At 38.6% G+C, this 14,120-nt stretch overlaps 1 protein-coding gene across 5 annotated transcripts in view; it reads right to left on the reverse strand.

Moving 5' to 3' along the window:
* The window catches only part of sned1 (sushi, nidogen and EGF-like domains 1), a 38,097-nt gene that overhangs the window by 21,379 nt on the left and 2,598 nt on the right, over positions 1–14,120 (reverse strand). For 4 of the 5 annotated variants that reach the window (XM_028027224.1, XM_028027225.1, XM_028027223.1 and 1 more), the window contains exons 2-8: positions 5,365–5,652; positions 3,168–3,308; positions 2,889–3,048; positions 2,674–2,799; positions 2,266–2,379; positions 1,150–1,263; positions 620–733 (exon numbers count right to left, since the gene is read on the reverse strand). In XM_028027224.1, coding sequence (XP_027883025.1) covers positions 620–733; positions 1,150–1,263; positions 2,266–2,379; positions 2,674–2,799; positions 2,889–3,048; positions 3,168–3,308; positions 5,365–5,652 — 1,057 coding nt within the window. The remainder of the gene's footprint in view (positions 1–619; positions 734–1,149; positions 1,264–2,265; positions 2,380–2,673; positions 2,800–2,888; positions 3,049–3,167; positions 3,309–5,364; positions 5,653–14,120) is intronic. The other variant, XM_028027226.1, reaches the window with a different exon arrangement.

A 14,120-nucleotide genomic window follows, 5' to 3' on the forward strand; every position in this document is an offset into this window, starting at 1 on the left:
GAGACAAGACTTTGTCTTGTTCTTCTCTGTGAAATAGCTTATGCTCAGTCAGGTATGAAGGGGATAATCTGTAAACATCAGCCTTCAGTCCTTATAAAATGGTTAAGGATTTACGTTTGGAGCTCTACTGAACCATTGTAACACAGGAATATTAATTTGTTGGTGTCAGAATAAATCCAGAATCCTTTTCTCACCCCTTGCACGACTTCATGTCGATCTGTCAGATAAAATCCTGCAGAAATTCATTGAAGGCTTTTCTGTACACAGTTTCTGTCCACACAGCTGCAGAAATCCTCTCTGAATTCATAATTCTTTCCACTTTTCCAAAGTTGATTATTTTAAAGGCACATTAATTTGGCTAATGCCAAGGCCATGCCAAAGTATGCTAAAAATGTTTTCAGTGGCAGTACATCCACAAATCCCTGCAACTCAACAGGATCAAGAAACAGAAAAGCCCTCTTCCCGCCAACAGGCCTGAGAAGCGAATGCTGCAATTAGTTATTATAAACTGTCTGCAGAGCGGCTTGCGTTACTCTGCAAAGGCAACCAGGATACAGTTGATGAAGCCAAAACAACAAAAAACAAATGTTTTCTACAAGTTTCTCTTGCTGAATCCCACCTGTTTCGCAGAAAGTCCCAGTGAACGCAGCGAGACACGCGCAGGTGAAGCCGGTCACCTGATCCACACATTCTCCTCCATTCAGACATGGCTGGGATTCACATTCGTTTATGTCTGAGGAACACACCGATATTGAACAATCAAAGGTGAGTCAAGAGGTGGGTGTGTTCAACAGTAAGCTGGATTAGCGGGATTGGCCTCGCGTGGTGCAGGCATAAAGTTTCATTGACCAGGTGTCTGGCATTAGGATTGTTTTCATGTAGAAACAGGGATTTGTGAACTCTGGAGGGCCTGATCATTTCATTTCCTCCCGGATTTAAGTTACAAAACTAAACATCTGCATGGTACTTAAATGAGAAAATGACTTTTTGCATACTGACTTCACTGAAGGTGGCTGTTTGAATATAAGACCAGTTTGTCTACCAATACCAATTTGTCCAGACTGATAAAGTTTTTGACACAAACATCTGCTGAAAGAATGGAATGTAGAACGAAGTGAAAATGAGTCCACCGAGACAAACCCCTCTCACCTGTCTCACAGCGCACCCCGGTGAAACCCGGCTCACACACACAGGTGAAATTGCCATCGCCTTGTACGCACGACGCGTTGTTAAGGCATGGTCTGTCTTCACACTCGTCAATGTCTGCAACACACACACAGAAAGAAACACTCGGAATATTTTCTCAGCTGATTAATATATCCGCCACGAGGCTCCCCTCATTCTGCAAAAATGTGCCGCTGGCTGCGAAGGTATTAGAAAAGGCTTTGATACTTCTTTGCAGGCTGATCGTCTTTGTGTTTGTGTGGTAAGATGCTTAATGAGAGCTTAGGTTCCAGGTAGGAAGGAAATTTGTTCAGCACGGTCAGAAACTACATCTCCATTTTAAGTAAACATAGTTTTTTCTCATATCACATTGTCACCTCCTTAAAATACTGACCTAAGTCTCTTTTTTTTGCCAACAGTGTTTTTTGTAAACAAAAAGAAAAAAAGACTACCTTTTTCTTTTAAATTGATGTTTCAGGCATGAGACTACAGAACTACAAGACAAACGCATCTTAAGCTTTATAGATTTTTATTTTCAGTGACATGTATTTTTTGTTACCACTTTACAATTATTTTCTACGTTGTGTTTCTCTAATACATTAAATCGGTTCAGATCTTGTCGACTCCCGTTAGCAGGTTCTAGAAAATGACTTGAAGTCATTGGTTGTCAAAGAGGAGAACAATACCTCAAGAATACAAAAGTGTAGAAATGATGGGCTAAGATGCAAAATGACTGGTGCTTACGGTAACAAAACGTTAACCGGCTGCGTTTGTCAAAAAATAGTCAGTCACGTGACTCTCTTCACTTTTTACAGATTAGTGATTGGCCAGAAAACTCCCGTTCTCGCCTTGATAAAAATCGCACAAAAATTCATTAAAAGTAAATGTAAAATAAAAGGCTTATATAAAATATCACTCACTGCTTGAAGTTATTCTGTCTGTTCATTAACATCGTGTTGCATCAGGAATGAAAGGGGAGAAGCATGCAGTTATCACACCCAATCCCAATAGAATGGAAACGCAAATGCTGCATAAATGGAGGATTATAAATGAGAAAGTGACTTAGAGTCACGACGGCCTGAGGAAATGGGTGGGATGTACCTGTTTGACAGTGATCCCCCATGTATCCGGGAGGACACTCGCAGATGAAACCATTAATCCGATCTTTACAACTCCCACCATTCTGGCACGGATTGGAAGCACACTCGTTGACATCTGCAAAAACAGGAGGAAACACAAGGGAGGCACTATGATGTTTTTAATTAAAAGGAAACATCTGGTAAACGATTGAGACGACTTCCAAGGATAACACATCTGATTGGCGCAGAGCTGATACAGGTATTAAGGAAATCTCAGGTGTCCCTCTGGAAAGTCTGCTGAAATCTAGCTATTTTCTTTACAAGCCGACATTATTTTTCCTGGCCGTTCTCGAGTAGACAAGTAGTCGCTCGCAGCATGCACCGTGTGTCAAGCTAAACACAGCAGGAAGCGGTGTCAACCATAACTCACTGATTTGGCACCGGCGCCCGGTGAAGCCAGCCAAGCAGGAGCAAGTGAAGGAGGGGTTGCCTGTAATACAGTCATCGATGCACTGGCCTCCGTTCAGGCACGGACGCAGGTGCGGACACACCGAGGCTGGAAGACAACGGGAACAGGAAGCGGAGTAACGTCAAAAGGTGTGATTTTAAAAGAAATGTTCTTCTTTTAAGGAGCGCGGCTCTCACCAGAGCTGCAGCCTCCCACTTCCACATTTGCGTCGTCTATTCTGAAGACCCATCTGCCCGGGTAGCCGACGTTGGTCGTTTCCTCTAAGCCGACCACATCGGCGGTGCGAGAGCCCGGGATGTTGAAGTAACGCCTGCCGTCGCCAGCGTTAAAGCCTGCCTAGGAAGACGGTAACAAGCGGGACGGACGTGTCAAAGGACTGATAATAGAGAGATACTGAACCGCTCCCGACAGATGGGCACTTTGTATCTATAAGCAAGATAAGAAAGTGATCTTACCTGTGCCGCAATCCCCCCTAACCCCACAAGGTTTCCTCCACTGCTGGCATGCCTCCCTGTTGTCCAGGTGATGTTATTGTACTGGAATATGGTAAAGGAAAGCTCTCCGTCTGTAATCAGCACCACCTGGAAAGTATTAACCTGCACAGAAGGAAAAAACAGTTTTGGGTAAAATAATGACTCAGTGATTCTTGAGAAGTGGGACAAAATGGGTTTAAATTTTCCCCAACATTTTTTTAAATTATTCCTCAAACTTATGTATACAAATATGACAAATGATGTTTTGGAAATGTAAAAATGCTAAGGTGCAGGCTCCCAGTTGCAATTTTTTTTTTTTTTGAAAATTACATTTTTAACGGACCTGACCCAGAACTTTGTCATCACCATTCGACAAAAATAAATATGAAATTATTTTTTAATGACCCTATTAGTGATATTTTTACTCAGTTTTACAGACAAATGCTTCTCAAGAAACAAAATAAATATTATTTAAAACAAAAAACAACATAAAATCCATCTGACAGAGTTGACACAGAACTGAAGGTGGTGACAAACTAGTGAGTAAAAAGAAAAACTTGATACATGTGAAGTAATGCCATTAATGTAAAATACATGAAAATGAATCAACTGCACATTTAAGTGAGATTTGTCAACACTATCACTGAAAGAGTCAGACTGCCAGTTAAAAACTGACAGAGTTGTCGAAATGCCAAACTACCTCAATTTATATGATGTTATTCTGAAGGAGGCCATATTGTAGCTCATCAGGTCCATGAAATCTTTACAGTTTACTAAAATTAAGCATTTAGTTCACAAAATGTCATCAAAGTTTTGTAAATAGTCAGTTGTGGTGTTGACATATCATGGTTGTGATGAGCAACGTAGGAATAAAACAGAAGAAAAAACTAACGTACAACATAAGCTAACTAGAGCTGCTCAGCCCTTTTAGCAAAGGAAGAGAAAGGAAGAGGTCATGGGGTCCTCAGAAGTTCTGACGACCCCCAATAATGCCTGATTTTTTTTTACATTCTTTTTATGTCTGACGGTGTTGACAAAAACTTGGGACAAATTTCAATTGAGTTGGAAAATATATAAAAAATTATTTTTAATTCAATTTATTGATACTTTTATAATTATTTATTTAAATACTCATACTTAATTGTCATAAAATATTATCTTAGTATTTCTTTAATTGTTTTAAACTTTTATAATGTATTGAGTTCTGCTCCAGGACAAGGGATTATACAGACACCATCCACCTACTACAATGTTTAAATAAAAAAATAGTCAGCGAACACCAGGAAAACATACATTGTTGTGCTCACATGGCCCAGGTTAGTTTAGTCAGATATTTGAAAAAAATATATTTTGTGTATATTTTATTCAAATGTTGTGCTTTATCCATAGGACCTGTTTTGTCCCCCTTCTCAAGAATCACTGGACCTCATTAGTTGTTGATGCAAGAAAAAACCTTGAACACCAAAGAAAAATTTCTACTTAGATAACAAAAGGGGAGTAAAATGTCAAGAACTGAGCAAAGATATCAAATACAAGACCTTGAATATACTTGACTAAAGGTTTACCTTAATTGGAGCCTGCCCATAGCAATGCATATGGTTTTTGAGGACATTATTTTCCACTAAGGTTCTGCTTCCTTAAAACTCACTCCAGTAGGTAACTCTTATTTTTTTATTTTTATATTTTTTAATGTTTTTTGCATACTTGTTAAAAATGTCATTATGTCCTGACACCATGGAGACAGATAATATGTGAAAAAAATTAACTTCTCTGCCTCCTTCTTGTGATCCTACAGCCATCTGCAGCTCCCGGGCCAGAAACAACCAATCAGAGCCAGGAGGAGGGTCTTAGCGCTGTTAATCAAGCTCATGTTTCCCTGCTCCTACCCTGTCCTTTGCTCCGTACTCCACTACAGCTAGTTCTGCAAAGCAGAGCCTGCCTTAAATGCACAGGCTAGTTAACATGGCAACCAGTGACGACGGATAACCAGTGTTCCAGTAATGTTACATATACGATTGTGACTGACAGCGCTAACCCCCTCCTGGCTCTGATTGGTTGCTTCTACCCAGGACCAGTGTATTTCTACTTTATTGTATGTTGAGATCAGATTTTGAAAACACCCAAAGTTACGCTACTACTTAACTTGATGTTTACAGAACAGATTCGGGTAAATTTGTACCGGTGTTTGGGAGTTTCCTCCAAAGAAAGTGACTTGGTGCCAAGTAGAAATGAGCACCCATGTTGCGTTGAAGTCGGGGAACTCTGCGAAGTACGTCCTGACGTCACCTGAAGCCCTCCTCAAGACGGAAGCGTCCTGGCTCTGCCTGTAGAAGACGCTCCCTGCCAGACGGTTGTCCACATCAGCCCAGAACGGCGCCACCACCCTTCTGTCGCCAGCAATTGGAAAAGCCACCGGTGTAAACTGAGAGACCTCCCTCAGGAAAGACACAAGACCGTTGTTGTTAACCTGAGGAAAGGGACCAACAAAGCCACATGAATAAAACACCCCACATGTCAGCCTGAAGTTGCTCTGACTTGTTTATAGGATTAGGTGGAGTTAGACGAAAAGTGCTGAATGGGAAAACATAAACTTGGCTGAACTGCACCGACGTCACTGGGTAAACTCTGGAAATGAGCAGTGAAAGCTGCTTTCGTGGAAGTTGGCACTTCCTACTTAGCAAACAGACGCTTCCTTTAATGACAGCAATTGAGAGAACTTGCTTTCTGCTGCTCACACCTGCAAAGTCAGCACAACTGGAAGAGCATTTGTGGTCTTTAAATCTGCAGACTTCCACCAGCAGTAAAGTAACCAAAAACCTTCAGACAAGCGAAAGGTAATGCAGCGATGTAAGTCCAGGAAAATGGTGTTTCCACATGCTGTATGTGAAGGTTTGCTGCTTGATTTGTCCATAACTGGTATGACTGGCATAACTGGGAAGTTATTTTAAAGATGTGAATGTGGACCTAGAAGTAGCAGCTAAAACATCCAATATACTGTATGTATATATATGTACACACACACATAACTGGTAGATTTTGATGTCAAATCATTTACTTTCAACATTTCTTTCTGATTAGAAGCGAAAGAGGCATTTCCGAAAAGAGAATAAATCAACAGAAAATGAGTATAAATAAGATATCTTTTTTTATTAAAAATGGCAAATGATTTATACTCATCTCAATAATCAAAGGAAGAATCTTTACTGATCTTACTGAATTACAGCAGACCCTGAGCAGTATTCTGCATGGTTCAGTCTTAAATTTATCTTTAAGACTGACTGGCCTCCTTTCCATCACCCTAATCCTTCACTGATTCTCTGTCAGATTCAAATCAGGAGTTTAGACTGGGCCACTCCAAAAACTTGCAAAAAAGAACAAAACAAAAAACATCCAGTGAGAAGAAACGTGTTGGTAAAAAACCCCAAAAGATTACCTTAAGACTTAATCTGGGAGTGGTGCGAATAATTTTGTGCTTATCTGTATTAGCACCTTAACTACTAATACGCATTTATGTCATGCTTATGACTAAATGTTATCTTTTTAGCTTTTAGTCATCCTACAGAAAGCAAAAGGTTCACATGACATTCATTTACTCACTTAATTCTCTTTATCTGGCTAAATTCCACAATACACATTTAGTCCCCACTGAGACTCCAATAAAAGCAGACAAATCTGAGCATTTCTGACTCTTTGTGATTAATACTGTTTTAACATGCAATTAGGGAAAAATATCTAAAATTGCGCCGAGCATCATTAGGAGTTGCAAATACAAGTTAAGACGAAACAGAATCAGCAAGAGGAAGTCTGAGAAACATATAAGGAGCGAGTTGTTTACATAGGTCTGTAAAAGGCATAGGTCACCAGCTAGACCAGAGGTTGGCAGAGTACGCAAACATTGTACTCAAGCAAGAGTAGTACTAGTTCAACATATTTTCACACAAGTAGAAAGTAGTATTTCAAGAATTTTTTCAAGAGTGAAAAAGTACTTGGTAAAATGGTTCCTCTAGTGCAGTGTAACCGATCAAACTTCTGAATATTTAAAAATGATGTCATCAGACAGACAAAATTGTAGTCGTGCAAATTCTAGGATCTTAAAGATTAAAATAAAAAGACTTGTTTGCAGAGCTTGCGTAGAAACAAGAAGTGTCGCTACAACATGAACATCAAGTTAGAGTCTGTCTGGTGCATTTTGGGTAAATCAAGTTTTTTTTTCTCATTCTGTGAAGTGATAGTAGTGATGCTTCATAATAATATTACTCAAATAAAAGGTGCAGTGAAGCGAAATTACTCCTAAAAGTTTTTTGTTTTTTTTTCCAAAAAGTTACTCAAGTAAATTTAACTCGTTACATCCAACATCTAGTTTCAAGATATGCCAAGATTTCAAAAAGTTACGCTTTAAAACTGCGAAAACATTTTTTGCATTCTTATCACAGCATGAGAATCTAGTTTGCAAACGCCCAGTTAGGGAACTTCCCTGATGCAAAGTGATATAAGAAGTGATTTATGTTATAGTGATTCCTCAATTTCAACGTGGTGACAGATTCTGAATCATTGCTCTAATAAAGTTAGAACCAGATATAGCACAACAGACTATCTGTCCCATCAAACAACTTGTGTGGAAAGGTTCATCCTGCAGACAGAGGGGGTGAATCCCAATGAAAGGCTTTCATTCATGCATTGTGCCGGAGTATTATTAGCATGGGAAGAGTCTGTCCGTCCTGGCTGGCACCTTTCCTTTCTGTCCTAAAACCCCGGTGTGAACTATCTTCGCTTTCATGCTGAGTGGCATGTGACAGTGACAAAGCAACGTCAGACGGCTGAACTCGGCTCCGCGGATGCATGAAAACCATAATTTGAAGAACTTTGCTGTAAAAACAGCAGAGGAAGTTTTGTTTGGCACAGCGCAGCAGTTCAGTTAATTGCCCAACCACAGTCTTCCCCTCTGAATCAGCGTGATGTGGTGAGAATGTGGCCGGTGCAGGGAGAAAGAGAGACAGAGAGAAGGAGAGAGAGAGAGTGGACGGACTGCTGAAGCAGAGTTCAGGGGTCAGCCGGAGCGCCATCTGATACCAGGAAAAAAATAAAATAAAATAAAATAATAATAATAATAATACAAGAGAATAATACAATTATTGCATAGGGAAGGATCGGCAGAATTTCCACACCCGCATGCCCACTAATGAGAGACCTGTGCTGAGAGCAGCCTGAAAGTGACCCATCCTTAAACCAGAATTAGTGTAGAAAATCCCCCAAAATAAATAACATTTTATATTGTAACATTAGAATATTTTAGTTTTTACATCTAATCCAGTGTAGTAGCACCTAGAACTGCTTAAACAAGTGCATTTCCACCTTGTAGAGAGTCTCTAAAGGTGGCTTTCACAAGGAAATAACATTTGAGGAAAAAACCATCTTCTTCTCTTATTCTAACTGATCTGTGACATTCAGGTAGGGAAGGTTCTGTATCACATTGATATGAGAAAGTAAAAGGGTTCAGAGCTGCCTTGAGTTGTGCTGTAGTATGACTTAGGTTGGAAACACCAGTAGAAGAGAGGTGCAATGAGTAGGGGCTGGGCAATATGGACTTAAAGGGGCAGTATTATATATTTTCCAGCCAAATAGTGCAATTTATTAGCACTATTAAATAACTATGTTGACCTCAGTTGTTTTAAAAATGCTCTACATATTGAATATGACTTAAAAGAACTTTGCCTTTGTAATATAGTGGCTTAAAATTTGCCTTCTGTCTCTTTAATAAACTCCTGCTCTTTCTAAAACTCTGGAAGTCATCTTTGAAGAATCTGAATTATTGAGTACAACATTTAATTTATCTTTGGGATCAATATAGTATGTTTGAATTGGAATTTGAACATTCCTCCTCTATTAGCCCTTTATTACTAGCATTGCACTGAGAAGCAGCTCCTATAATGAGCTTAGAAGATGCTCACTTCCACCAGGTGTTTGCTAATTGCTGCTGGCTAGTCTGAAGGAGCTGAGTGGTGTAGTTGTGGAGGAGAGCTGCTCTGTGAGGCTGGGAGCTCAGAGGAGGAGCTTCGTCCTCAAAGGCGGTGCTAGGTCCACCCTGGCGTTTTGCACAGCTGATGGGTTGCCATGGAGATGAAAGAATTTCTCAAACATGCATAAAAGGTATGTTTTTGATCAGGGGATAATATTACGACAAGTGTTATTTTACATAACATTGCCCCTTTAAAGTTTTATCACGATATTTTGTGGGACTATTGTGATAACAATAAACATGACGATGGGAACTATTCATTACTTCTATTTAATGTGACTATGTCTGACTACATGACACAACAGTCATAGCAAACACAAATGCTACCCTTGAAAAACATGGCCATTTGTAATACACTTCTTTATAACAGCAGCCACATAAAGAAATATGATTTGTGACACTGAGCTGCACACAGTGGCTGCATTTAATTATATTTTCATATTTATTGACACTCTCATTGAACAAAGAGTGGAGAAAATAGTAAAAATAACAATCCCGACTATACAGACACCATTATTTGGAATCTATCATGACAACGATAAATCAAAATTCACATCATGGCAAGAAATTTATCACGATAAACTATTATCAATACGATAAATTTCCATTCGTAGCAATGAGTCAGTCATAGAAGATGTATCCCTCACTTTAAGTACTACCACTTCACACTGCAACAAACTTTTTCTTTACATTTTTTTTGGGGAGGAAGGGATTTCTTTGCCAGATATATTCAGGATTTTGCTTGGGTGGTTTTCTTTAGAGCCAAGCAGTTTTATAGGTTAAAATAAACTTTTTTTCTGGCTTAAGCTTAGCCAAAGCAAAGCTCTAAATGAAAAAGAGGGCCATAGATCAGGTTGGGAAAACATTAGTTCTTCTTGTCCAAAAGTGAGCTTCCACAGCTACAACCTTGTCCAGGTACCTGACAGGACCAGAGAAGGCGAATGCACTTGCACCTTCACGGCCCTGGCTCAGAAAGAGTTGTTGACTTACAACAGACAACATATTTCTTTAATATATATCCAGTATATAGGTAATATTTCAAATAGATTGCATGTTTAATTCAACTGTCTTGTATTTTAAATGATGAAAAACTGTTGGAGTCACTTACATTTTCCTTCTGCCTTTGGGATCGGTCTGCTCTTATAAAATTCAGTCTTTCAAAATAAAAAGACAAGAAGAACTGCAGTTTACAACAATTTGTGTGCCAAGCAAATTAGTTCTAATAAATTCTAAAAGAGTGCACATTTATATAACTTAATTCAATCATTTTAATTCTTCCCAAAAATAGTCAATTTCAGCTTATTGTTAAAATGTTTTCTGTCTACAGAAACTCTGAAACTTTTGTCGAATCAGAGTTGCATCATTCACTCCACCTGGATGAGCATCAAGGGACAAGGAACAGTTTCATTTTGTTGTTTACTTATCAGCAATCCCTCATGCTGAGCATTCATTTAAAAAGAAATTCAACCCTGTCAACATTCCTCTGTTATACCTTTAATCTTACACATATCTAAAAAAAACATATAGATGCAACTCATATAGTTTGCCTGCAGAGAGATTTCTCTTAACTGGCTCTTTTTTCTATCAACTAGTTGAATCAATACTAAAACATCTCACCATTTTCAGTCCAGAAACACATCATCAACCATGATGCGATGTGTTTTTTCAAGTTGAATGAATAGCACAGTAGAGGTAAATGCTGAATGTGAATGCATGAATTTAGGAAATCTTGTCATTCCTGCATTTTGTGTTGGGTTTTACAACTTCTGCCTCAAAAAAACCCAACAAAAAAACAGCAGGAAATTTTTTGTGTTTTAGTCCTAAATTTGAACTAATGGACTCGGGAGCCTGAGTTTTGCATCTCTATGAAAAAGTATCCCTGATGAGGATAAAGACTTGACACATGGAGCAGCAAATAAAACAGCAGAGCGTCTTGTTGCTCTGCAAGTTCCTTATAGTCAGGCAGAAAGAGAAAAAATTTCAGTACTGCATGCTTTAACAACCTTCACCTGCTGCTTTATATTATTTGGAACTACTCGTTTACAATAGCCCACTGTTACAACCTGTGTTTTCCATTTGGGATAAGCTTCTGAAAGTTACATGATTGAGAGCTGCTGCTCAGCTTCCTGAAACATCATCCCTTGTTTTTCATTGCAGCTGCTGTCCATTAAGAGCACATTGCTCTTAATTGGCCACAATCACTAATTCTTACATTTGTAGTTGCGCTGTAGATCATAGGATAATTAACCTTTTTTTGGTGTTTTTTTGCTTTGTTTTGGTCCCATTTAAAAAGGAATAATAGCATTTCTTCTGCTGATCATGTGGGATGAAGTTAGGTTTAGTGAACACTCTGCCACTCCCACCTGTCAGCTGCTATTTTCAAACTTCGAGGTTCCACTTGCTTTTGTAATTCCATTTGAGTTAAAGGGTGGAAAAAAGTTTTTCTTTCTTTATCTTGTTATACTTCTATGTTAAAGTATTTATTTTTTTGGTTGGGTTTGAGTAGATCTGCAACAATTTCTTGAATTATTTGATTTATAAAAAATCTCTTGCCTAAATTCCTGTTGTATTTCATATAGCTTCATACTGTTCAACCGCCTAATGTTTTTCTCAGCACAGTAATGTGTTTCGTGTTTCACAGGGTACAGTTATTGTGGTTGCGCAACATTCTTCTGTTTACATTAACTGTGATGACGCAAGATGGGAGAAAAAGACCCCAAACATTATATATTTAGGTTTGTATTAAAAAAAGATAGAAGCAAACATCTTCTACAGTAAATCAAGTTAGCTAAGCGTAACAGTGAAACGTCAACAATACCTGATAAATCTATTTCTGAAATCTATGTCTACAGGGATCTGAAACAGCAGACCCCTGTAGACATAATCAAACTGTTATTGGGATCACAACTTACACCAAATATACTGTAAGTAAAAAGAGCCCAAAAGGATGAGATGTAATGAAGCACTCCACAGATCAGCTCTCAGTGAGGAAAATAAGTTTGATTTCAACAATGGCTATTTCAAAGAGCCATCTGTTTAAAGAGGCAGTATTATATTTTCCAGGCATATAATGCCATTTTATAGCATTATGAAGTAACTAAGTTACTTGCTACTTGAAGTTAATTTCAGTTGTCATAAAAATGCTGCATATATCAAATATGACTTAAAAGAAATCTAACTTAGTGATATACCACGTTGAAATTGGGCCTCCGTCTCTTTAAGAAACTCTTGCTCTTTCTGAAAATCCGCTTTCAGGAAGTCATCACAACATGACTCCTCTATTAACCCTTTAGCAACATTTTTACTGAGAAGTAGCTCGTATAATGAGCTCAGAAGATGTGCAGTTTCACCAGGTGTTTGCTAATTGCTGCTGGCTAGTCTGAAGGGGCTGAGTGGGGGAGTCACGTGGGAGGGTGTCCCTGTTAGGCGGAAGCTAAATAGCTTGGAAACTGCATCTCCAAGGAGGAGGTGCATCTTGAAGGCCTTACGAGGTCCACCCAGATGTTTGGCACATCTGAATGGTTGCCATGGGTCACCAGGTTGATCATGTGACACCAGTGCATTGGACCGGGCCAGAGGTGCATCTCTTAATGGTTATCTCGTTAGTGTGGCTTAAGACCGTTCTGCGGTCTTAAGAAAGGGGGTCCATTGGACCAGCAGGCTCTTTACTCTGTGCGCAGTCTGATGGGGTCACATTGACACCAGGTGCGCTTTTGCAAGGTTGTTTTTCTGAGGTTTTGACTGACGGTCTGACTGGGTGTCACACTAAGACTGCGGGAGGAAGATGAGTGAGGAGTTTTTCTCTTAAACAGATTACAACAGAACACCAGGTACCTTCTGCCAGCTATTTTTTCCATTCTCTCAAATTGGGGGAAATGTTTGACTGATTTGATGACAATAACTGCAGAGGCTCTTGTTCTGAGACACCAACCAGCCAATTAAGAGAAACACCTCTGCCCCGTCCAAGTGTACTGCTGTCATGTGAGCAAAAGAGTGTAATTTGATTGGTTAAAAGCTGATCAAGTTGATCTACCGCTCATTGCTTTGGCTTTCGTCACAAAATTTTCACAGAAAATATTTTCAAAGTGAATTTTTAGTTAATTTCTGTATTTGTAGGTAAATTTTCTGAAGGTGAATTTCTCCAGGGGAAATAAAGTAAAAAAAAAATCATTCATAATTGCACAGAAATAAACTTTCTGTTATATTTGACTTAGACTTACTTTATTGTCATTGCACAGAGACACTATGTGTGAATATATATACACACATATATATGTATACATATACATGCATACAAGTGTTACTGTTACAGGAAAGAAAAAATATATGTAGGATAAATGTACAAATAATAATATAGTGCTAAAAGCAATATTGAACTTTTAAGACATTCAGTAAAGATATTTGACTTAGTATTTTCAAATAAAGTGTGTGAATATGTAAAAAATTCAATATCTAATAAAGTCTGGTTCTAATGATATTATATTCCTGCCATAGTTTTCAGTCTCCACTGGAGGATTCACGTGAAAACTGCCATTTTTAATCATGCTAGTAATGCTGTACACTCTAATTTCTCCTGTAAGATTCTGAAGAGTTCAATATGTCAACTCTGTAATGATTTGCATTACAATTTTATTAAAAACTTTGCTCTCCCAAACATGTGCCAACTCATTGCTTCTGCTCCAAAAATCAATAATTAATGAGCAGCTGAAAGCTTGGTGAAAACTGAGTTTGGAAATAAGCTGCAAAACAAATTGAATAGGTTATGTATATTTATACTTTCCAAACAAGACGTGGATTTGATCAGAGAGGGATATTCACACATCTGCTCATAAACTTGTGTGGTTTCTCTGATCCCGGATGTCCTCCTTCGTGTTTCTTATGCTCAACTTCAATGGGAATGGTTAATCTGAGTACGATAA

The sequence above is a fragment of the Xiphophorus couchianus genome, chromosome 9 (assembly GCF_001444195.1).
Source record: "Xiphophorus couchianus chromosome 9, X_couchianus-1.0, whole genome shotgun sequence".
NCBI classification, from domain to species: domain Eukaryota; kingdom Metazoa; phylum Chordata; class Actinopteri; order Cyprinodontiformes; family Poeciliidae; genus Xiphophorus; species Xiphophorus couchianus.